The sequence below is a fragment of the Colletotrichum orchidophilum genome, assembly GCF_001831195.1.
Source record: "Colletotrichum orchidophilum strain IMI 309357 chromosome Unknown Scaffold_9.1, whole genome shotgun sequence".
Classification (NCBI taxonomy): domain Eukaryota; kingdom Fungi; phylum Ascomycota; class Sordariomycetes; order Glomerellales; family Glomerellaceae; genus Colletotrichum; species Colletotrichum orchidophilum.
Window position 1 is genome coordinate 194,869 of NW_019172965.1, and position 24,870 is coordinate 219,738.

A 24,870-nucleotide genomic window follows, 5' to 3' on the forward strand; every position below is an offset into this window, starting at 1 on the left:
GGATTACTGTTTACACGATAAAAAAAAAGACGTCATCCAAGAAATCTCAGGCGCAAATACCCCGCGACGCGCGGGGCAGAAAACATCACTTATCGCGATCCGGAATCCCTCGATACCACAAGCGAGGCGCGACTATTGATTTCTATTTACATACACCTCGGCCAGCGATGGCAGACACGCAAACAAATGGAAGCCAGGCCACGGCCTCTTTGTTGTCTAGCTTCACAGATGGCGCCTACATTGAGGTACTGACGTCTACGGTTGCCAAGGATCTCATCACTAGATTCACCGGCAACCTCCAAGCGCAGACCGCTGAGGAAGTTGCCAGCCCCACGGCGGCATCGAAAGATTCACTATCCGAGGACGAAATCGCCGTCGGTCTCGCTGCCCTCAACGCGTTCTTGCAGTCCAACGTCACAGGACCCGTGCTGGAGCACGCCAACAAGGTAGAAGCACTCTTCACTGAGATCTTCACTGCCCACGACGCGAGCGCATCATCATCATCATCAGACAGCCTCAAGGCGCTACGCAGAAGCAGCCTCAAGGCACTCGAGGTCGACGGTGTCTCACCCTACCCTTATATCCCGCACATTGAGCTCTTTGCGCTCGCCCGTTATGTCTTTCACGAGGCTGCTTCGGCCAGCGAGGCCGTCGTCCAGCTGTCCTCCGCCGCATCGGGCCCCTCCTCATCCTCCCTCCTGAATCTGCCGTGGACCCGTCTGCGCGTCAACGTGTGGCATTTTAAACTCCTCAGTCAGCCGTCTCTCGGCCCCGGCGCCAATTTCGCAAAGGCGTCGCAGTGGATCGACGTCCCGACATTGGCGGAGCAGATCAATCTCGGCATGGAGGCCGTCAGGAAGCAGATTCTCGACGAGGACGTGTGGTCGACGGGCCAGGAGGTGTGGTCGCGCGAGGACCAGGTGCAGTTCTTGCTCGAGGTGGCCAATACGCACATCATGCTCGGCCGCGATGATCGGGCGCGCGAGGCGCTTGAGGAGGCGACCAAGTTGAATAACTTTGCGTACGCGCTCTCTGGTGCGCTGGGAAAGAGGACAAAGTTCCAGGAGAAGAGCACAAGTCAGCTTGTTGTTCTTGCAAAGAGCGATGCGACGGCGAAGGGTGCGGAGACAACAGGCGGCGAGGAAGAGGCGAAGCCCGAGGCCGTCGCGCTGAATGATGATACTCTACTTGAGGAGATTCAGTTCTCAAAGGAGGCGAGCGGCAAGCATGGCGAGCTCGCTGCGACGTCCTCAGGGCTCCCTGCGGCATTGGCAGACTTGTCACCCGAGGCGCAGCCTCAGTTGTCGCCCCTCGACCAGATTATCCTTCTCACCGAGGCGACTCTCAAGGATACATTTTCTCCGGTCGATACTTTGACATCGGAAGAGGTCCTTCCGTACGCCGTGCGCGTTGTCTCTGACAAGGTAACAAACTGGCAAATTTACTCACAAGCCCTCCTCGTCCGCTCGCGTATCGAGGTCCACCGCAGCAGGACCGTCGAGAGAGGTGTTCTGCAGATGCAAGCCGTCGTCGACCAAGTCGTCGTCGACACCTCGGAAGCGCCACGCCCCAAAGCCGAAGACGTCGCCAACGAGCCCGATGTCCCCGCCATCGCCGTCTCCGCCCCGGGGGAGACGGATAACACCGCAGCGGCCCCCGTCGACGCAGAGAAGCCTACATCCTTCTTCCCTGCCGCCAAGGAGACGGATACCGCGCCCGCGCACGTCCGGCTGCAGTACATCCACGCGCTCTCCTCCCCTCCGAAATGGCACCTCGAGTCCGAGCTCGCCTACGCCTGGGCCGGTGTCGGCTCCCTCGTCTCCGCCCTCGAAATCTTCAAGCGCCTGCGTCTTTGGGCCGAAGTCGCGCTCTGCCTCGCCAGCAGCGCCTCGACAGACGACGACTCGGGCCGTGGCAACGGCGGCGAGGACAAGGCCAAGGCGCTCGTGCGCTGGCGCCTGTTCCATCGCACGGGACAAGCCCTCGTCGAGAACGCGGACCCGGACGCGGAGGATCTCGAGGCGCGCGACGTCACGTACCTCAACCCGGCCGACTTTACGGGTCCCGAACGCAGTCCGCCGCCGCCCAATGCGCCGCGGTTGTTCTGTATCCTGGGCGACTTGGAGAACGAGCCGGCGCACTGGGAGCGCGCGTGGGAGATTTCCAACCGGCGGTTCGCGCGCGCACAAAAATCGTTGGGCGAGTGGTACCTTTCGCAAAAGGAGTGGGTGAAGGCGCAGGACGCGTACAAGCTCGCGACGAAGTGCAACCGGTTGAGCCCCGAGATGTGGAGCAGGCTGGGCGACATTAGTCTTCGGCTAGGGCAGTTCCCAGACGCCGCGGAGGCGTATGGCCGAGCCATTGGCGCCGCCGGGGATGTCGTCGGCGGCGAGGACGCGAGGACGTGGAGTAACCTGGGCAGTTCGCTCTGGAGCATGTACCTCGAGGCCGTGGAGGAGGTGAAGAAGCAAATCATTGAGGAGAAGAAGAATGGGATTGAAGGAAAGGTAGATGAAGAAGAAGACGACGTCGACGACGACGACGAAGAGCCAAAGAAACGAGAGAGCAAAGCCAAGGACCCGGCCACGCTGCTATCGCAGTCCCTGGCGGCGTACAAGCGCGGCGCCTCGATCGCGCAGGACAACTGGCGCATCTGGGACAACGTCCTCACCCTTGCCTCACGCGTGCGCCCGCCCGCCGTGACGGAGATGGTGCAGGCGCTCCGCGCCATCATCCGCATCCGCAACACCGAGGACGCGCTCGACGACGACGTCCTACGCGCGCTGCTGCAGGAGAGCGTGCTCACGAAAGAAAAGGAACACGACGAGAGCAAGACGGGCGTGTATACCCCGCCGCGCGGCACCGTCGAAAAGGCGGTGATTGCGCTGCTCGAAGAGAGTGTTGCGCCGCTGATCACGACGAGGTCGGAGCTGTGGGAGTTGATTGTGCGGGCGCGGGTGTGGAGGCGGGATTACGCCGGCGCCGTGGACGCTGCGGAGAAGGCTTGGCGGGCGGCGATGGGGGCCGGGGCGGGCGGCGGGTTGATGGCTTCGGCGGCGGGGAGCGGGGGTGCCGGGGACGACCAGAGCCGGAACTGGCTTGCTGATCGGGGGGCCTGGAAGGTTGTTGTGGCGAGGACGGATGAGCTTGTGAGTGTGTTGGAGAACTTTGGGGGCGAGGTGGAGGGTGTGGGTGGACGGTGGAGGGGCAAGGCGAGGAATGCGGTGCGGAGCGTGATGAGTCGCGGACGGGAGGCTTGGGAGGGGACGGAGGAGTGGGTTTTGTTGGAGGGGATGATGGAGGGGTTGAAGTTGTAGGGTTTTGGAGATGATGGGAGGGTACCTGACGGCCATCTTTGAGTGGATGACTGAGGTGCTTCGGGGAAAGGAATGAGGGTATCGAGGCCGTGATGGCGATGGTCTGCACAAGGTCTCGACTCAACTTGTCTACATGTACCCAGTTCGGGTTTGCTTTGGCAAATGTGGATTCTACCCCAGTGACTCCATCTATCGTTGAATTGGGAAGCTTATCCTGGTCCTTCGCATAGGCTCGTTACTCTAATAAAATGGATGACATTTGGTCAAAACACCCACCTGTTCTACAGCATATATCTGCTCATAATTTGTATGATCTGTACGGGTTCATGAGTGTAATCACCAGCATGCTTTTCATCCAGGTCCATACGACGTCATCGCCAAACTCAATGGCCTCGAGGACCTCGGACTGAGGCTTCCTATCGAGGCATTTGATCTGAAGGCTTTGTGTGAAGACGCTCGTTACCTCGCGGGGGTGAACCTTTTCACGGCATACTCCCATCTCATCGCCTAAACACACTAATCAAAGTTTGGATGAGCGTTCAGGGCGGCAGGAAAGTCTCGAGACTTTGAGTATGAGTCAATCATCAATGCACTGCTTGTTACATGCCTGCTGCTTGCCTTTCATTTGATACCGTGAATAACGTACTTGAACTGGTTGGCGTCCGTCTCAAGCACGACAATTGTTGGCGTCGAGAATGCGCGGTCTCGACCGCTGTGCTGCCTGGAGTCCGAGCCATGGGAACCGGACCGGTCAGGGGTAGCCCCGGAAGAGTGGAGATGAGGGGCCGGGGAAATTTAGGCAGACTGCCTGGGTCGAGCGGCACGGTGCTCGGCAGTGTTTGTTAGTGGCCTGTTCTGCCTGGCACTCGTTCCGACGCTCTGTGAATTAGGTCCATTCTTTGACTTTAACCATGGCATTATAAAGTGTGTATGGTGTTTTCGGGTATAAAGGTCAGAGGGAACGGCCATGGAAAACAAACATTTTGCCCATCATTCCTTAGTGCAACCATCATTGCCCCATCATCTTGACAAACAACTTCCCTGGACACCAGGATATGTACATTCTCTACGACAGAAAGATTCCTTCAGATCATCTTCCCTCTACCCAGATGCCCCCCGTACTACCCCAAGAAAACACCACCATGTCCCTCACGATTCATAACTTCACCGACGGTGAGACAGTACACCAGGTATGTAGTGAACGCATGTTGACAAGTACGCTTTTCTAACCCGAAATCCCCAAATAGCGCTGCGTCATCCTCAAGGGAACTTACACCCCCAGCGCCAACCTCGGTGACGACTTCGCAACCGTCGAGGCCAACGATGGCATCAGCACCACTTTCCCAGTCCAGAATTGGCCCATCGCAGACAACCGGATAAAGATCATTGCGCTTCTGTCTCCGGGCCTCAACAAACTGACCATCACTCGGAATTCCGGCAACCAGGCCACCGTCCACCAGTTCAATCTGACATACATCCCTCTCCTGCAGTCGCCCCCCCTCCACCTCGCCATCATGGTCGCAAAGGACTCCCCCCTCCTTATCGACTGTCCGGCCTTGAAGCACGGCGCCTCCTCCTCAGCCCACGCCTCCCTCGACGCCGCCATCGCCAAGCTCCGCATGTCCGCGTACATGTGGCAGGCCCTCACCGCCGAGGACATGCGGACCAAGGGTCTCGGCCGCCGCTCCTTCAGGCTGGAGGAGGAATGGACTGCCGACACCACCAGCCGCGCGTTCCTCAACGGGCTGCACGAGTCCGCTCTTTTTGACAGCGGGGCCATGCGTTCGACGGCAAAGGTCCATGTCATCCGGTCCGAGAAGACGACGGCTGAGATCCGCGACGCCGAGGTTGCGCAGCAGAATGAGGCGGCGCGGTCGAGGGACAAGCTGTTTGATTACTTTCTGGACGCGCTTTCGGCTCATGGCTCGCCGTTTGAGGCTTCGGCGCATCCGGTTGTCGCCGGGATGATTCTCGACTCGCACTTTTCTGTGAGCAAGAAGCTTATCCTCGGCCACGCCGCGTTGGGGTGCCATAACCCGACTGGGGTCTCCCTCGGGATGATGGGTAGTCACCTGGCGTACTCCTGGCCGCGCTTCGTGGAGGAGGTCTCGGACTGTCTTCTCGATACCCGTACTCCTGGGAACACTGTCGGCAACGACAATGGCGAGTGCGGCACGTTTTGGGAGGCTTGTTCTATCGGGCAGGGCGCGTTCTTACACGAGGTCGGACATGCTTTTGGGGCACCCCATACAACGGGTATCATGGCGCGCGGGTACTCTGGACACTGGCCTCGCAACTTTTTGGTCAAGACGGCGTACCCCCAAAAGATCAACAAGGAAGGGTTTGTCGTCGTTGATGGCGAGACGGAGAATGATGCCAAGTGGGATTTGCGGGATGCCTTGTCCTTCCGGTCTCTTGACCACTTCTGGCTGCCCGGCGATGCGAGACTGTCGACGGCGCAACGCTCGAGTGCTCCGACTGTCTCTCTCATAGACGTCGAGACGGATGACGTGGCCGTTGAGATTGCCTGCGCTGCCAACCTCGCCCGGATGGAGTTCAACGGCCAGTCTGAGCTTCTCCCGTCCATGGCCTACCCGGCCTGGAAAGTCTCATTCACCCGAAAAGAACTCGAGGCCCGCTTCCCACGCGAGGAGAGCCTGAAGCTCTACGTCCTAGGCATGAATGGCAAGACAAAGACGGTGCGGGACCTGTGGCGTCTCTTCTCGGCGACCACGTACGTCCGCGTTCCCGGGTCGGACGTCCTATTGCGCAAACGCTCCGTCGTGACCAAGGACCTCGAGGAGGCGGATGACGGCGAAGACCGCGAATTCTGGTCGTGGGCGACGCTGCTCACTCAGCGCAAGGCCGATGGGACCATTGTGCGTTCGACATCCGTCGACGTCCGGACCGGATGTATCCTTGACGGCGCGTATGTGCAGTTCCCCTCGGGCACGCGTGTCAATTGCGGCCCGAGGATCAGCAAATGGGGTGGTGGTGCCCATACCTTTGGCGGCCATGCGTCTGAGGAGGTAAAGATTCCAAGGGGCGCAGAGATTGTAAAGGTTGAGGTGTCGAGGGAGGATGATACCCTCCGCGGCATGAGGATTCACCTGAGTGATGGCACGTCTGGCGGTGCTTTGACGGGCTATGGCGATGTTCCCGAGACTTCGACCCTTGGTGAGTTATGGGGCTGAACGCGCGTCTTCCACTGCCTTTGGGGCACGGGTTTGCTAATTCGATACGTTACACAGAGGCACAAGCGGACGAGCGTATTGTCGGCTTCTACGGCCGCAGCTGGTGGGGTAGCAACTTTGACGGCTTGGTCGAGTTTGGCATCATTACCGCGCCCAAGGACTTTGAGCTTCCGGAGGCCGTGTACGGGATGACGGAGCTCCAGAACACGGACGGAGGACGAGAGGTGTGAACCTGCTGTTGCCTTTGAAATCTTGGGATGTAGACAGCTAATATTTCTGGTCTAGGCTGATGTCGAGGACGAATGTAAAAGTGAGGACGAAGAGATGGACGAGGAAGAGTAGATGTAAATGAACAGATATGGTCTTGGTTGTTTCTATGACTTTTTTTGCTAGTCCACTACCTTCCTTACATGTAGTGTTGGGATCTTTTCATCAGAGGCGAGATCTCGTCAATGGGAATTGAGATGAGGTTTCTTTTTATTCAATAACTCATACCTGACACGATCCTTTCAACTTGTCCAAGACGCCCCTGACTGGGACAGTGATAGAATCTCTTCCTCAACCATTCGCAACGGATCAAACCCGCCAGCTTCATCTCGCAGCTCCCCAGCACGTCTCTTGTACTTTTCATCGCCCAGAATCTCTGCCACAGCCTGCCCGACGGCGCTCACTGACGGAGGTGACTCGGACAAGAACACCCCCAGGCCAGACCACTCAATCCGTCGGCCGATATCTGGCTTGTCAAAGGTGTTCCCGGCCTGCACCATCGGCACCCCGTTGGAAACCGCGTGCTGGAACCCTCCGTACCCGCTGTTCGACACAAACACGTCCGCGTGTGCCAGGACGGCGTCGTACGGGAAGTAATCTACCACGCGAGCATTACTGGGCAGCTCTCCGTTTTCAAAGTCGCCCGTGTCGAGGGTTGCTCCGGCTACACATAGGCATGCGACGACGAGAACGTCGGGATGTGTCGCCAAGGCCTGCATCGTCGGGATGATGAGCTCCCGATGATCCAGCACTTCTGTCCCCTGCGCTACAAAGACAATCTTCTTGCGGCTTGGGTTTGATGCGTCGAGAGAAGAGCTGTTGGCGACTATCTGTTCGAACCACCTCGGGTAGGTGAGATTCGACGGGATGGGTTTGATCGGGAGTGTTCCCGCGAACTTGATCTTCTCCGGCCAGTCCGATGATGGGAACTCGAGACTCGGGAGACACATTTGCAGTACTGTGTCGTGGCAGACTGTGGATGCGTCCCAGAATGGATGGTCCATGGTTGTTGAGAGCCCATTGTAGAGGGACTCGACGGGCTTGAAACATCCCATCATCCCCAAAACCCACCTTGCGCGATCCTCGGCGGCGCTGTCCCACGTTTCTTTGGTCACTGACATGTTTCTTGTCCGTCCTTTTTCACTATTGTCGTACTCGAGTCCAAATCCCCAAGGTGGTCGCTCATGGCTGGCCCAGAATGCTGGAACGACGCCGATACCAATGGTTTGGATCAACTCATTCTCTTCAAAGAGTTCGGGCAAGTCGGCGCCCAACTTCAAGGCCAGCGTTCCAGAGAAGCACGTGTCCGACAGAATGATAATCTGGCACCCCGATTGCCGCCGGCGCATCGCGGCCAGCGCGTACCGTACTGATTCCAGACCGCTGGGCAAAAGAGAGACGAAGCCCCCGTCGAGAGACGCGGCGAGTCTCGCAGCTGGATCCGAGGCGTGGGCAATATCAGGCCAGCGGGATGGGTCGTCGAGGGTGTTCCATAGTCCGATGATGGGACTGAAGTGGGCCCCGACCGCTTCGATTGTGGTTTTCCACCTCTTTGTTCCCAAGACCGTGACGTCAAAGCCACTACCGACGAGGTGCTTTGTGATTTGAAGGGCTGGTCGCATGTGCCCCTCGCGCGGGGGCACAGCATAGAGGACCAAGGGTTTTGCCTTTTGCTGAACGAGCATTGTGTTTGTTTACGTGATAGTAGCTCTGTGAAGGGATAATGGAGGGCAGAAGTGACCGTTCTCTTTCTCATCCTAATATTGCTTCCGTCCGTATTTGGGCAGCCGTAGGCAGGTGGGGTGTTCGGACGGGGCCGTTGTCAAGCTTTTGTTATCAGAGCTTCTTCGACCGGCAAGATGGGTCGGGGATCTGATTGAGTGTCGGGATGGCAGTCTGATAAGCAAGGACCGCTGTTATACTGGACCCAAGCGTCGTAGATCGAAGCTTGTCTGGAGTACGTGGACGAATTCGGATAAAATACACGAGTCAGGGATCTTCTGAATTCTATCTCAGGGACCAAAGACAACATCAAGGTCGAGAGAGAATCAAACACGACTGACAGCAAACACCATTGAATTTTTCTGAGTTTTTGACATGAACCAACTTGCCTATTTTCATGTTGGCCATGTCTAACTGTTCAAGTGCCAACGGGCTCAAAACTTCCACCACCGTCACTGATTCAATCCGCCCTAGGTTCGTTGCAAGGGACCTCCCCGGGCGATTTCATTTATTTTGAGTTCAAGCCTCACGGGCAAGGTCGAATTGATACATATTTCCGATATTGGTGGTATTCTCAGAACCACCTGACTCAGGAATCGAGATAAGAATTAAGATCAGTCACATCAGCATTAGCAAGTCGGGGTAACAGGCTAACCGAGGCTGAAATCTGGGGGCTGGGAGAGCTGATGTCTGGGGCAAAGCACGTCAAAGTAGCGCGAAACACGTGAGAATGCCTGTCTGCGAGGGCCAGAGCATCGAGTATAATTCCTCCACCTCCTATTCTCTGCAGCCGTAGGTGGGGTTGCCTAATGTGTATGGTCACCATTACCTTGTTTCTTACGTCTTCAGGTTGCAGAAAAAGACTTTGATCCATCTCATGTCACAGACTGAAGTCCATAGTAGCACATGAGAAACTTCACAAGAGAATGAAGGCTCGATCAAAACTTGGCAACAAAAGTGGAGGATCTAGAACATACGTGCTTTGAGTGATCTTGAGAGATTTCTCAAAAGCGGAGCCTGGGGGCTTTTATAACATTGAACTTTGGGTTTCGAGTATTAAACACTCTGATTCTTCTTGATAGTTCTGCTAATATTTCCAGCACTTGCCTGAGCTCAATCCTGGGCTCCCCGTCCCAGAGCGCGCAACTTCGCACCACAAAACCAAAGCAGAACAGGGTATGGCACGACTACTCCTATGAATACAAACACCAGTGTTCATATCCTAGTTTGTTGATAAGTTGCGGAGCAAAGATGGGAAAGGCGAGCCCAAACATATCGGACAGCATATGTGCCGCTGCGCTTGCTGATGCCGCGCGTTTGAACTCATCGATCAGGTAGGCGTTGATGGCAGTTCCCGTGACGAACGTCCCGCAAGTAAAGACGGCTGCGCCAACGTCCATAAATACCCAGCGCATGCCCTTTTCTGCCGCCCCATCCGTAATAGAGCAGGCCGACTGGGAGAAGAATCGCACCAATGACAAGGTACCTTAGGGTACTCGAAACTCCGGGCTAGACTTGCCGTTTGCCCTGCCCCTAAGTCGTCGGAAGACGTATTGCATGACCGGTCCCCAGCCTGCCAAGAAACAGTGATACCAATCGCTAAAGTGATGTATTTGAGCGTACTCTGGGTTTCAGATTGGCCGTATCATTCCATCCAAAGGCTGACAAAAGACGAGAGGACAAGATCGTAGAGACCGAAGCTGGTGGCCCAAACCCATGAGATAATGAGAACAACCGGACGACGGATGAGAATGCTCAATGGTCTGATAAGGTGTGTTGATAGCACAAGTCCTTTAGAAGATTTGCAGTAGAAAGTGTGTCCTTTCCCCAGTCATATCAGCAGAATTACGGGTGCTCGAGGACTGACTTTTTAGCTTGCGCTGAAGTAAGACTGGCGTGTAAGTCTCTGAAACCAAGAAATACGCAATTACTGTGTTTGCTGCGGAGAATATGGACAGGATCTAGAAGTGCCATGATCTTGTGCTATGTCGGCCAGTGGTAAGGATCATGGGGATCTTCCGGTCTATCCCAAGTTGCCAATTTGGGGATGGAACAATTGAGCCAGGTGCTACCGCGAACAACATGACCACATTCTTACCCGCGATTCTCGTATAGATCTCGCAATATTCTCTGGCCGGCCTCACAAGAAGATATTCTTGAGATTTCGGTGGCAGTATTGTGATTATCGCTTCCGCTAACATATCGGGGCTCACGCTCGTCAAGATCCGAGTACTTCTCATTGTCCATAGACAATTCGGTACGGGGGGGAAGGCGCTCCTACATTCCGCCTAAAGTATTGGAAATATGCTGATTAGAATCGCGATCAAATGAGCTATGGTAAGTTGCCACTTCTTACATCTCGACTACCAGTCCTACGTCGATGACCGACTTATACTCGTCTCCGAGGCCCAACAGTCGAATCCCAAGTCTCTATCCCTGTCTACCTGAACCCAGACAGCAGGGTATACAGATCCTTTGAAACTTTTGTGCGTCCATGCATGACGCCGCTTGATATTTCTAACATCAGTTTTTGGCAATGATAGATTCGCTCTTATACTCAACAGACAGCTGCGCCTGATTGTTACTTGCCCGGAACCTCCAGGGCATGGCGCTCGTCCCGACCTGATCGTTTTTTCCACCACCTGCCTAGATACTGTCAAGTGACTGATGCGCTTTCTGAAATCAATGGTAAATGATTAAAGATCAATAAGCTATCCTACTTAATAATGATGGCTGAGGTAGAATGACGTAGACAGTTCGAGCATCAAACTTCAACGTTATTATTTCAGACAATCTCCCCGTAACTCCATACCGGTACCCAGGCCGGCTTTCATCACCCAGGAAGTCTAGTCGTGGTGAATGACGAATGTCCAAGTTTGCAATGTCTTCGGCGATCACTGCCGTACCGATGACTTGCAGTTTCGCGTATGAATTGGAACCGTTTGTGAATCTCTCAGTCGGCCTCACAACCAAGGCAGTTTTGGTACCTCGAACCCAACATACCAAATCGCCTAGCTCTGCTTGGCCTGAAGCGACTCCCATCTTCCATTTAGTCCGCGCTTTCTTGCAATATCCAGTGTACAGCTGGTATAGAAGTTGGTTTGTGTCCGCTGTTGCTTTAGTAGTCGAAGAAGAGTCGGAAAGACTAGGATTCTCAGGAGGCTTCAGTTCATGCTTGTGGTTAGCAAACCATGCCGAATATTCTCCCAAAGGGGTGCCAGAGTTTGCCAAAGCTGTCCATTCAACAAGACTAGTCTGATTGAAGCAAAGTCGAGAGACCTCCGCATCTTCTTTAGTCAATAGGGCCCTCAAAAGATTGTTGCTTTGCTCGTAGGCAGCGCCAAGATCGTTTCGATAGTTGACCTGGACTTTGAAAGACCATTCGTCAACTTTGCCGAGATTATCGGCGATGTCTTTCGTCGAAGGGCCGATAGATTGAATGCAGCCAACCACATATCCCGTCAATGTGAAAACTCTCGAATCTTTGGTTTCGGCGAAAGGTCCGGATGCATGGATCAGCTGCGTCTCTGCTTCCACAACACATGGCCCCAGGACTTGTTGGCCCAGCGTGCTTCGTGTCCCCATGAGAAGAAATTTGACCAATGTCCCGTAAAAGATAATGTCAACTTCTTTGTCCTGATCAAATAGGTCATGTTCGTTCATGAACTCCATGGTATCTGTCCAAATTTGAACCGGTGACTTGTCGTAGTCTGGTTTCGGAAAGCCGTGGCCATCCACTGCCAGGCCAATCAACCCAAAAATCTTATCTTTAGGGTCCTTACATTGAGAGAATCGATGTTCGTAAAGAAGGCTTCTCATTGTATGAGCGCCTTCATATTTGCTCTCGATTTGCTGATTTAGTAGAAGAGGCCCTTCACCATCGGTGCTGTGAAGCGTCATCATTTTGATGAAACTGTTCCAATTCATGGCCATATTGCCGAAGCAGACGCGCCTATGTCTGGCGAGCCCAATCTCTTGAACGATCCAGAGCCTCTTCCAGTACTCATCCTTTGCCAATCGAAGGACCATCTTGCTCTCAACCTTCAAACCTGCTGTATGTGCATCATCGGGTTGGTTAGAGTCGGTTGAACAGCCCAAAGCTTCATTCACCGAGACGTCGCCTGGAGCGTGACGCAATTCAAGAGCGTCGATGCCTTGCTGGTATTCCGAGTACAACTTTCCGAGCCAAATGACGACGGTTTGTGCTCGGAAGTATATGTGCCTCATGATGGCAACTTGTTTATTGCGCTCCTGGACCCTCTTCTGGTCGATGCAGATGGCGTCAACCCACAGAAGACCAAAACCACCTTGATTGCGAAGGTATTGAAGGGCGTCATAGAGGTTCCTTCCCACGAGGAAGTGGCTGCCGTTGAGTAAGATTGAATTCGTGTAAGTCTCATCGCCCCATCTGTATGACAGAGCTTCGTAGCTTGGCCTTGCGCCGAATGCAATCTGCACCAGGTCGCAGCTTATAGGGCCGTTGTCATTTCTTGCAGGATGAATTTTCAAGAATCTTGTGCAGTCGATTCCCTCATCCAAAGGCTCATACTGGAACGGCCTAATATCCAGCGATCTGTGTTCGGTGCGACGTTTTGACTCGTTGGCTGACATTTCAAATGATTGAAATGATCAATTGCAGCAGTGAGCCTGAATTCTCGCGCGAGAACCCTTAATTCCGTCTTAAAAGATTTTTGCGGTGGCTGAGAAAGCTTCAGTCATTAATCAAATGTTGACGCCGGAGAGAAACTCGTCGATTTTACTCTTGTTGTATGGTCATCAATGCTAAAGATAATGAAGAAAGGCTCCTTCAAGAAGCTATTAAGTGACTCCTTGATCTTCTTCAATTTGGCATGGCCTGATGGAAGCCTCACGTTAGGCAGCAATGCGATGAATCACCAACGGTGATTGGCGGTCAAATCCGAGCTGCATGAAGTCAGCCAACGGGGGCTACATACGTCGTATAGCTGATACAGTAAGATCCAGCTGCTTTGATTACTAATTTGCTTGTTCATGCTTTTGTTTGCATCATCGTCTTATCTAAATACATCCGAGCAGGACTTTCTATAAGATGGAATGAAGAAGAGCCCATGCGAGCGAAGTTCTGAGCTTTGACTAGATGTAACCACTGCAGGTTCAAGATAAATTTTTGTCTTCCCATTCGAGCAAGAAGAACTGTTGAGACTTGTAAGAACACATTTGAGGGTTGTAAAAACACATTCTTTGCAAAATATGTTGAATTCCATCATATCTGCAGTCACAATATCTCGGATTGATTTATATTCCCAGGAAACCCCCTTAGAGTAGTCGAAGGGACCAAAGGTACAAACTACAGCCCTTTGAAAACGACCACCTTCCTAGCTGGACCTGAAGTCAACCACGAACCCGATGTTGTAAAGAACGAAACCCATATGTAGAGCCCGTTGATAGACGTGAATAAGCAAGATCATCGGTAAGAGGAGCGAGTGCGTGAGAAGAAGACATTTTTCGGTCACCGAGTTCTTGTTTTACAACATAAAGACAACTCCAGCAGCTGCAATCAGAGCCATACCGATGAAACTGTACAAGAGGACAGGTCTGGTGGGACCGGCAACAGTAACAGCGGGAGGCGTGGCACCGCCTGTCGGTACCCCGAGTGCCGTGGGGTTGGCAGAAAGCAGGCCGGCAGGAGTGTTGACAGGGAGCTGACCGGCAGGGGCCTGAGCAGATTTGACGGGAGTCAAAAACGATATATAAGGGTTCGTGGGGGGATGGCCAGCAAGGTGCGCAACAGAAGGGCCTGGAGGAGGCAGACCAGCTGGAGGATGCAGAGGCGCTGGAGCTGGATAAAAAGTCTGAGTATCAACGGTGGACGTGGTTGGGATGCTAGTGATGCCCTCGGAAGTAGAGCTGATGGTTGTGACGAAGGTGCTGCCATCGCTGGTGAAGCTCGAGGTGGATACGAACGTGGAGGTGGAGGAGGAAGCGGCGCTGGTGGTAGCAACGGACGAAGAGCCTGATCTGATGCCCGTAGAGAGCGGAGGAACACTAGTGGATGCGGTCCAAAGACAATGAAAGGGTGTCGTGATTATCGGGATGATGGGAGAGAAAAGAGAGTCATCAGGAGATGCAAACTTGCCCTCTTTTTATCTCCAATTTTAGGCAAAATCTTGACGGCATTGTATCTGCCTTTACGTGTAGATTCTGAACAAATCTTAGGCCCTTTTCGAAGTATTGTCGTCAAAAAAACATACAACTTGAAACAAGATAACTCGGAGATTCCTCTGTCAAGGTTTCTCGATGCTACTATCCCCCGGAAGAAAGAAACCACGTGCGTCGATGAATGCAGCAATATTCTCTCCATGCCTCGTGTGGGCCTAGCAGGAAGTGATGCTTCGCCTCTACCCCACTGTCCTGGACTCTGCCTGGAGAAGTAGGTTCACCATCAACATGGTCTAGACAGTCCTACATCTCGCTGTGCACAGGGCTACAAGGAAAGACAAAGCGTGGAAATTGTTGGCTTGGCCTTGAAGTTTGCCGATGAAGGCTAGCATAGGGGCTCATCATGTGAGCATGTAAGAGAGCACAGGCGACTCTTGTTGTTATTGCACGAAGGACTCAGGAGCGAGAGCGATGTGGGTTAGAAACAGACTAGAACCAACTTTACTTCTTACTACGAAGCGTCAATAATGCCCTTCTTTTGACCGTGGCGCGAGAACTAAACCGACTCTATGAGCAACTCCAAAGCCATATTGTCAACACTTAGGCTTCCATTTTGATGAGATGATATCCCACATCACGATCTTACTCATGCGCTTGTACGTACACACGGCCCTCGGGTCGTGGGACAGGACAATTCTCCCCAATCGCGGAGTAGAACGGAGCAGACTCTCCGCAGCTATGCCGTTCGCCCTTACAAGACATTGTCTCATCCGTATTACGCCACCTTAAGCCCCGTTAGAACAGTGTCACCATGAGATTTTTGGACTTGAAAGAAACATCATCGCCGTAATATCTGAAATTTTCTGGTAATTGCTGACGTGGAATGTGAAGCGCTCTTGTGGGAGTCACTTTCATGCCGACCCCGTGGTATTTCACAAGAATCACTTGGCGTGAGCGTTGTACAGACATCCAAGGTGGCCTCGGATCGAACAATACATGGCCTTGAACGTATTGGGGTTTTGCATTTCCGACATTGTATAGCATGCCCCTTAAAGCGCCAGTGTAGGCCAGCGCAGGCCCTGCTGCCATTTGAGCTAGGAGCTCACGAGACTGGTCTCGTCATTGATTACCAAAACACCGTCTTTGGCACGATCTCAGGGGTGATTTCATGGCGTGCTTGACCCTGCAAAGGTAGTAAGGTGGCTGAGGAGGCGTCCACTGAGGTAGATAGGAAACAGACAATCTCAAAGCTAAGCACAACTTCAACGCGAGATCTGAAGTTGGTGGGCATACATCGATGGCGACGCGTCCATAGATCGTGCTACCAGTATCTTACCAAGGAATGAAACCAAACGGTCCCACGATTTGTCTCCTGTCGTTTTGCGTCCAGGGCTGGCCGAGGGACATCACGATAATGCCAGCCTGGCCGGGCTGAAAGTCTTCCTGATAGTTTCTCCCTTTCAAGAGCGAACATTAATTGCCCGTGAGCTTCCAAGGATTCAAGCACCTCGCTGCCAGTCGACGGATTAATATTACGAAAGATAGAGAATAAAAACAATAGCAAGCTATAGAGGTCAACGAGATTACTGTACCAGGGTAAATACTGATACCGCTTATTCTTACGCAGACTCTAAGACCCCTGACTCGGACTTGACTATGGGAGGCGAGTGGCAAGGCTCGCCTGCCTCAGTCTCTGCGTGGTCTAGTGATTCGTGAACATATCTTTCTCCACACAATGACGAACTTGATATTTCAGATACACTTAATGGCTCCTTCGTGTCGTATATACCTGTTGATGCACGCCCTCCTGAACAGGCTTGTTCATCTCGAGCGCTGCTTCAGCAGGCTTATCCAAGAGAGTACATGCGCCTCCAAATCTTCATGTTGTTTTCAGGAAGGAGGTTTGTTTGACATTGAGTGGCACATGCCGTTGAGCATTTGTTCAGCCCAAGGGTGGTTCCTTGCCTGGTTAATAAGATATGACGCGCCATTCTTTCCCCTCTTTTCACCTCTTGAACTTTGCCATAGACTAAGAATATGTCCGCTGCAAGGCCTAAGTACGGGTTCTTTCATATTGGCGAAGATATTGGAGTGCACATTGGAATATGCTTCATCTAATAAGCTGGACCGATAGCTTCATTAGACCGGTTGAGAGCAGATACTTCATCGTATAAACACAAAGAAGATGACTACATCTGATCGATGAAGTGGACGACCCAACAGTGGTTGGACAAGGACCTCATGGCGCCAAATGTGTAATAGGGGCTCATACATACCTCCAAATCTCTGGTTTGGTTCAAGCGATACACAACTAATAACACTAATAAACCTTTTTCAACACTCATTACTTTTCAAGAGACGCCAAAAAGCCACCCGTTTCAGGCATATTAAAGTTTTGAAACGAGAAACAACGCCTCTGGATTCTTTTGTAGCCTAGACCAAGCGGATAGCCGCCGAGAGTCCGAGACTGGCACACTGGTGAAAAGGGGGGTTAGGTGGATGAATGGATGGTCCATGTCTCGAGGTCGCATTGACCCCGCAAGTTGACAGCCTAGCACTCCCCAGCAATTGCGTTCAAACGGTTTCCTTCTGCAGGTTTCGGGGGAATGAAGTAGATGAAAGGTTTCCCTTGCAGTGTCTCGTTTACCGAGCTGACCAGGTTGACGATCGATGGTTCGGCGTAGGACCCTGTCATCCGGAAATGAATGAACAATTACCGATGAAGGGAACGATGACGGGAACGGATTTCTTCTACCCAGCTGTTGAACTGAATTTTCAAAAACCTTGGCCGACGTCGCTTAGAGAGGTTTCCGGATGCTTCTATGCACTCACATACCGACCGACTTACCGAGAGCCAGATTCCGCTTGCCTAATGCAGCGGCGATGAAGGAGCCACTGAAGGACCATGCGATTCATTCTCCGCCGGTCGTCGATTTCAGTTAGCTGGGTTTACAAGCGAGATGTCTGAATACGAAGAGACGGCTTCGTCAGTGTCAGACTACAGTATCATCGAACTCACGTCTGCTCTGCTATTTTGTGTCTTCGTCTTATCTGAGAGTTCCGAGCTCCTGAACATCGGCCGTGCGTTCTCAAGATCAAACGAACGCGTGCCAGAAATGATGGGTATTCCTGATACAGAAAGCAGTCGCTTCAAAATTAAAGATTTGGGGATCTAGCTAGCCCCTGTCATGCTGATCTAAAGGAAGACTGGGGAATAGCAGGCTTTCTATCTGAATTCGTACTTTTCGTAGTCACAGCGAGACTGCATGACTTGAGATCTCCGGTGGGTGGACCGTCTTGTAAATCTGAGCCTCTCTTAAGCCATCCCTGCGAATAGAAGACAGGGGTGTAGTTTATTGATACGGTTTGGGGCTTCCCAAGTAGAGCGAATGGTGGTGGAAAATAGAGTGCACGGCATTGGGAAAACTCCACCGTGGCAAGCCGCACTCTGCTCTACATAGACTATAAGCTTGGGGGTTGGATGCATGCGACCGACTGAGAAGAAGTCGTAAATTTTGTTGGAAAATAAGGAAAAAGCCCGGCTATTCTTGCTGAGTGTCCGCGAGTGGGATGATCTCCCGGATTGATCCCATCGTTGCATCGGACGAAAAAGCGGACAACAGTGGAATAGGGTGGAACAGCATAGACGCTAGCGATCTTGGTTGTGGCCCATGGCCAATCAACTTATGGCAACTAATCCATCGCAGGCATCGTGCGGCTCTGCCAAGTTAAATCACTTTGTACAAAACGGTATGCCCCACGAAGGTTGTTCCCTTTTCGGCTGCATGGTGCTGTCAAAGGCCGTGGCGTGAAACTTGGTCGGAAATTTAGAAGGGGCTGGATGACCTCGGGTATCCCATTATGGACGACGAGGCACAGCACTGGGCCGTGTCCCGTCTTGAGAGTAGAGAGTAAGGAACTTATAAGAAGTTGAAGAGCTTTCATCGCATGATGGGCTGTGTTTCAATCATTCTCTTGCTCTCCAACGTGTCGTTCCTTGTCGCATTCCTTCCTTATTTCCCTACCTTTTACTCACTTTTTAACTTGTTCGTTCGTTCCACAGACACAGGATGTCTTCCCTTCTTTTCGCTATCGGCCTCATCGCCGGCTTCGCCCAGGCCTACACCCAGGTCAACGTCGCCAACCCCTTCATGACCAAGAACATTGATCCCATCGTCTTCCCCGGCCAGTACGATAAGTCTCACTTGCACTCCTTCTTCGGCTCCGACGCCGTCACCGCCAACACGAAGACCAGCGCCGAGCTCCAGAAGGGCTGCACCAATGCCGAGAACCCCAACGACTTGTCTGTCTACTGGATCCCCACGCCACTGTACACCACCGACGGAGGCAAGACCTACAAGCCCATGCCTCTCTTCCGCTTCAGCGCCTACTACAACCTCGGCGAGACCGAGGCCGAGGTCGCCATCCCCCAGAACCTCCAGATGGTCGCCGGCAAGGCCACCGCCACCACCGAGGCCGAAATGCCCGCCGACGCCCAGTCCTCCTGGGCCTGCGAGAACGACGGCGGCAGCACCGACGCAAACGGCTTCCCTGCTTCCACCTGCGGCACCCACCTCCAGCAGCTCCTCTACTTCCCCCAGTGCGTCAACACCGAGACCCTCGAGACCGCCTACAAGAACAAGCGCGGAGGCAGCTGCCCCTCCGGCATGAAGTCCATGCCCCAGCTCCGCTTCTCCATCCGCTACGACCTCCGCAAGGTCCTCCCGAATGGCTGGAGCGGCACCGCGCCCTTCAAGCTCGCCTGCGGTTCCGCCTGGTGCTCTCACGGCGACTTCATCAATGGATGGACCCCGGAGGCCGCCACCAATATGCTCGCCACCACCAAAGAGAAGATGAAGTTTTCCGCTGTGAACGGTAAACTCGGCGACTACAAAGCTGGCACTACCTGCAAGGCCACCGACGCCGACCCTTCCCACGGCACCAGTGACTACGCCAAGAGCGTTGCCGCCATGGGCAAGCGCGACGTTGAGTCCTGGGGTTGGTCCACCAAGTCGCGTTTCGTTCGCGTATAAATCACCTGCGAATAGCATTCGTGGAGTTGAGCAATTGCGTTGTTGTACATAGACCATTCGTGTCGACCACTTCTTTGTATCATACTATTCACTTTAGAGGACGAACATACCTTGGCTCTACGAGCCAGCTGGAGGGCATAGTAGGAGCCAGAATGCACTACTTGTACCGGTACATACAATTCGATTATTGATCATTACATGTACGCTACCGATAATGTTTGTGACACGCTTGCCGAATTAAACTTTTGTTCCAAGTCTACACGAAACGACTAGAAGGAATGCAAATTTTGTTGGCGCTGGCAACTTTAGACTCTCTAAGCGAGGGGGTCGCAGACTGCCCATGACGCAAGGTGCTAAAGTTGCAACTCGCTCGCAAATACAGTTGGACAACTGCGTGCCCGTAAAATGATTTTGCTTCGGAGCTCGCTATCCCTATAACATCTGTGCTATGATCAGCGTCTCTAATAAGATCTTCTATGCTTAAGTTTGAGATAAAGCAGTAGGCGGCGTCTCGTTCATGCCAGGCCGCGAGACAGCGGGGACCCGCAGTCGTCTGATCTAAACGACCTGACAGGCCGTGGAGTTGTTTCAATACTTAAATTGCCGGTATGTCTAAGCGACAATTAAAGAAACAATAAAGGCCAATGAAAAGAGCGATGAACTAGACATTGTCTTACCTAGATTGAGATTGATGGGACAATATAGCTGTGGCGACATCGAAGCTGTCGAGTACCCTCACCTGATCCAGCATGGAGAATCGATACTGGACCTTGATTTGCATGATTATATGAATCTGCAAATGCGACGCAATGATTATCTGATGTGGTCAAATTAGAAGATATATCGAACGACATGATTTTGAATCAATTATAATGCAAGAAAGAGCATCAAATCTGAAAAGATTCATTCCAAAAGGTTGAAGTTTGGGCCAATTGACGTTTCACTCCCAGTTCCTCAAGACTTCTGTCCTGGAACCCGGCTATATACGGCTCTGGCATGTACCATTCTCACAGCCGAAGTTATGAGGTCTTTGAAGGATAAAACCAAGTTGACGAATCTATCAAAAATTCCATACTCATTGACTGTAGCAGCTCTATACCTCTGATCACAAGGCGTAAATCATCATGAACAGGGCCGAAACTCTTCTGAAAGCAGGTTGATCTTATCATCATGAGACGCCAGGTACGGAGACTCGACGACTTTTGAGCAACTTTGCTTTTCACCCTGCATCAGGGGAAGCACATAGAGCATGTTGCGAATTGAGTCCCGTACCTGGTGCTGCCTGTTATTCCAACATAACTCTACAATTCCGGCAACAGGCGGTCAAATTCCGCACATGCCCTCCGCAGAGCCTGTCATCACATGGTAATATGTTAATGAATGAGATTCCACCTTGCATGTCGATGCCGGGTGATTTCTAACGCACAATTCGTGTCACACTCCATGTACGTTCCCGTGCCACACGAGAGCTCTCTGAAAATGCGGCAAAGGCGACCCGGTGTTCGTTGACTTTCGGTTCCCGCAAAGACCTTGGTTGGAACGAGATATTATTGACGCAAGTTGGAAGCCCCAAACACCTCATTCATCCTTATTCAAGCGCGAATTAGCAACCAACCGACATGATACGATAAAAAAGTCGGTGAGAATCACATATCCAACATGCGTTTACGGCGTTGGAAAAGAGAGCGCTGGGGAGCCTGTCCATCGCAGCAATAATCTTGGTGTTGGAAGACTCCCGGGACATGTGCTCTCATTGGAAGTACTCCCGGTTTGATGGGGGCTGACAAGGTGAATCAAACGGCACAGCACACATTCTGCACCAATGTAATCAACTGTTACCCATATTGTGCATTCATTCGTGCCCGGATGTAATCTACCCGAAAATAGCACATGGAAAATAATCTCAGCCAGTGATGATACGATTTCACAGTATTCGCTTCATCCCGGACCCCTGGGAGTCGAAAGCAGACCCCGGCAGAGGTGCATGCCGGAACGTCTCAACCCGCGCCACGCGAATGTCACCCGACCGAAAGCAGCAGCGCCAGCCTTGAACCGTTCGTTTTGTTAGACGCCAAGTTGGTCGCGGGGCAGACCATGCTTGGAAGGCAGTTTCAATGTTTTCGATGTCTACACCAATCGTCGCCAGGTTTATGGAGTCGTTGACGTTCTTTCTCCGTGATATGTTACGCAGTCGACTGTGGAGCATTGGAAAACCACCAGCTTCTCGCATACCTCCATGATATCGGTTTTCTCCAGGCGCTATAAAGATGGAAGCCTGTCTCATGGCGACGATATTGACAGTAACAGACTACCAGGCTCGGTTCAGCGTGATATCAGAGTGTATTCGGAACAAGATGAGAACTTCATTTGTCGGGCTGGCCTCCATGGCTGCAATGCAACTATGGGTTACGGCCGGAATTCGCATGCCGAGGTCGGATGATGCAGTATGTCTCTCTTTCAGACATCCCCCAGTCGCGGATAAATAAGCTGATCTCTGCAGTGCATGAGTCTCGCGGATCAGTTACCAGGCGGAGTGTCCTATCCCAACTCGACCCAATACGCCATTTCGAATAACTACTGGTCCGCACCGCAGGCTGAAACCCGCCCAGCCTGCTTTGTGACGCCGAAAAGCACAGAAGAGGTTTTCATAATCATAAAAACCCTCGATTCTCTCTCGGCACAGTTCACGGTCAAGAGCGGCGGTCATACGGCATTCGCAGGTGGATCCAATATCGAGGATGGTGTCACCATCGACCTCGCCCGTCTCAATCACATCACCGTGTCAGATGACCGTCGAACTGTGTCTATTGGATCCGGCAACCGATGGTACAATGTATCGCAAGTGCTCGACCCGCTGGGTCTCGCTGTTGTCGGGGGCCGGGTGAGCGATGTTGGCGTCAGCGGACTCATTCTCGGAGGCGGCATCTCTTACTTCTCGGGAGAGTATGGTTGGGCATGCGATAATGTCCGCAACTTTGAAGTGGTTCTGGCCTCTGGCGAGATCGTCAATGCCTCGGCGTCTGAGAATATGGACTTGTTCTGGGCGCTGCGCGGGGGCGGAGGCTCCAATTTTGGCGTCGTCACCCGATTCGATCTCGTCGCTTTCGAGCAGGGAGATATATGGCTCTACAACCCCATCTATCCGTTGCCTGCGAGCTCTGAGCTCGTGCCGGCTTTCGTGGATCTGGTTCTGAATGGTCTGCCATCAGATCATGATGCGCACACGTTCTTCGTGATGGCGAACTTTCCAGGATATGGCGACATCATTGCAAGCTACATGTACCATGCCAAGCCGCCGTTGGCGGCGGGAGACGCGCCACCCGTCTTCGCCAACATGATGTCCGTCCCGGGGGCTATTTCCAACACCACAATGGTTGCCAATGTTACTACTCACACGATCAACCTTTCAGAACCCTACGGATTGCGCAAGTCGTGGTCCGGAACGTCCGTCTATCTCAAAGAGGGCTCGGTCCAGTTCCTTCAAGACATCATCCCGTTGTGGCAGGCTCATGCCCAGGAGCTAATGGCTGCTGCCGAAAAGTTGAATGAAGCCTTATCGCCTCTGTTTGTGTATCAACCGATATCGACAAACATTTTGGAGGCGATGCAGAAGAACGGCGGCAATGCGCTGGGACTGACTCCAGAGGCCGGTCCACTCATTCACATCCAGGTAACCACACACTGGGGAACATCTGAACTAGATGGTCTTGTAGAGAGCAGAGTTGCAGACCTGATTGAGCAAATTGATGAGCTTGCAGAGGATAGGGGCGTTGCGGCAAAGTATATCTACATGAACTACGCGGGACAGCATCAAGACGTCTACGGTGGGTATGGAGCTGAAAGCCATGAGAGATTGAAAAAGACTTCTAAGGCCTATGATCCAAACAGAGTGTTTGAAAAACTCTGGAGGGGTTATTTCAAAGCATGAAAACCCCTCGGACACTGGAACCACATCATGTTGACATCATGTTGCACCTGCTTCGCGTTATCAGTCTGCTACAATGAAGTTCTAGATATACTGTTAATCATTGCGTCTAAGGAAAAAGAAACTCCGCATATCCGAGGACCGCTGAAGTCTCAACTCGCAACTACTATGTCGCCTTCGTCCCGACTCCGAACCTATGTTCATCCGAATCCTCAATTGCTTGGGAGACTAGCCCAAATTGGCCATTTTATAAAGGGTCGGTTACATTCAGACTTACGTCCTAGATCGGGTTCTCTCACTCATTCTCGAGGTGATGATTTCACGCCGCGTCAGTCCTCAGCTCTCGTCACTTTTCAGGTATTTTGTTCGCCGGCCCTCTGGTAGTACAATAAATCTACGCCGTGCTCCTTTTCGAACTGATAGGATAGATCACCTCGCGCATATTCAATTTTTCACCAGCTCTCCAAATTTCGGAACTGGATTCTTGACGGCTCGGGCTAGTAGCAGTCAGAGGGCTATCGACTATAGACGGCGGTACCTACATGACTAGCTTGAAGACGCTTTCGAAGTGCTCCTAACACAAAAGGAGACACTCAGAGTGTTGGACCAAGACCTAGACCACGGCATATGCTTTCAAGCGGGGTTTAACCGGAAACCCGAAAGAGAGGACGCTCTCGAAGGCCCACCTACCTGCGAATGCTGCAAAGATTTGCCAGATGAAGAAGAAGAGAACATTGAGGACGACGAATGGTACTTGGGAGATGAGGCGAGCAGTCCAGGCCCCTTGCATGCCGTCGACCTCCCCAATGATAGGGAACACGGTTTCACTATTCGTTCTCTCCACGGCTTGGCCGCTCTCACACATCTCAGCATCGGCATTCGGGCTTTGATGGGTTCCAAAGAGAGGAGAGATTGGGAGGTGCCTCCGCCGGGTACACCGAAGCTACATGAGCAACTTCTACTGAGGCTGATTGACGCGTTTGCACCTAGCTTGCAGCATCTGTGTATATGCGCATGAGAAGGTGGAAAATGAAGACATTGATACTCACGTGAACGAATTTTTGGAGAGGAGGGAAGAACAGCTCATAAAGTATGAGTAGCTTTGGGGAATTGACGAGAAAGTGCTAGGAGAAGGTTTTAAAGTTGATGCCGACCCCAACGACTCTACTACGAGAGTCACACGGAGGTATCCTGACTGAATGGATGGAAGTTGAACAGTAACGTCACGCCCTGGCTCGACGCTTGTAGCTTGGAATTAACAGTGACCCCACAAC

At 52.5% G+C, this 24,870-nt stretch overlaps 7 protein-coding genes across 7 annotated transcripts; 4 read left to right on the forward strand and 3 right to left on the reverse strand.

The window, feature by feature from the left end:
* Positions 1-167: 167 nt before the first annotated feature.
* Positions 168-3,317, forward strand: CORC01_01698 (TPR repeat-containing protein; the record flags this gene model as incomplete). The annotated part of the gene is made up of 1 exon (XM_022613352.1): positions 168-3,317. One exon carries the CDS (start codon positions 168-170, stop codon positions 3,315-3,317), a length of 3,150 nt encoding a protein of 1,049 aa, XP_022480078.1.
* A 1,142-nt stretch (positions 3,318-4,459) lies between these two features.
* Positions 4,460-6,853, forward strand: CORC01_01699 (uncharacterized protein; the record flags this gene model as incomplete). Its single annotated transcript, XM_022613353.1, has 4 exons — positions 4,460-4,507; positions 4,565-6,494; positions 6,569-6,735; positions 6,797-6,853. 4 exons carry the CDS (start codon positions 4,460-4,462, stop codon positions 6,851-6,853), a joined length of 2,202 nt encoding a protein of 733 aa, XP_022480079.1.
* Positions 6,854-7,020: 167 nt separating this feature from the next.
* CORC01_01700 (UDP-glucuronosyl/UDP-glucosyltransferase) lies at positions 7,021-8,463 on the reverse strand (the record flags this gene model as incomplete). Its single annotated transcript, XM_022613354.1, has 1 exon — positions 7,021-8,463. The coding sequence occupies one exon, from the start codon at positions 8,461-8,463 to the stop codon at positions 7,021-7,023; it is 1,443 nt and encodes a 480-aa protein (XP_022480080.1).
* A 2,560-nt stretch (positions 8,464-11,023) lies between these two features.
* On the reverse strand, positions 11,024-13,111 carry CORC01_01701 (HET domain-containing protein; the record flags this gene model as incomplete). The annotated part of the gene is made up of 2 exons (XM_022613355.1): positions 11,024-11,146; positions 11,504-13,111. 2 exons carry the CDS (start codon positions 13,109-13,111, stop codon positions 11,024-11,026), a joined length of 1,731 nt encoding a protein of 576 aa, XP_022480081.1.
* Positions 13,112-14,004: 893 nt separating this feature from the next.
* CORC01_01702 (uncharacterized protein) lies at positions 14,005-14,656 on the reverse strand (the record flags this gene model as incomplete). The annotated part of the gene is made up of 2 exons (XM_022613356.1): positions 14,005-14,524; positions 14,652-14,656. The coding sequence occupies 2 exons, from the start codon at positions 14,654-14,656 to the stop codon at positions 14,005-14,007; spliced, it is 525 nt and encodes a 174-aa protein (XP_022480082.1).
* Positions 14,657-18,708: 4,052 nt separating this feature from the next.
* Positions 18,709-19,671, forward strand: CORC01_01703 (uncharacterized protein; the record flags this gene model as incomplete). Its single annotated transcript, XM_022613357.1, has 1 exon — positions 18,709-19,671. One exon carries the CDS (start codon positions 18,709-18,711, stop codon positions 19,669-19,671), a length of 963 nt encoding a protein of 320 aa, XP_022480083.1.
* A 2,354-nt stretch (positions 19,672-22,025) lies between these two features.
* Positions 22,026-24,614, forward strand: CORC01_01704 (FAD binding domain-containing protein; the record flags this gene model as incomplete). Its single annotated transcript, XM_022613358.1, has 3 exons — positions 22,026-22,115; positions 22,193-23,499; positions 24,194-24,614. 3 exons carry the CDS (start codon positions 22,026-22,028, stop codon positions 24,612-24,614), a joined length of 1,818 nt encoding a protein of 605 aa, XP_022480084.1.
* Positions 24,615-24,870: the final 256 nt, after the last annotated feature.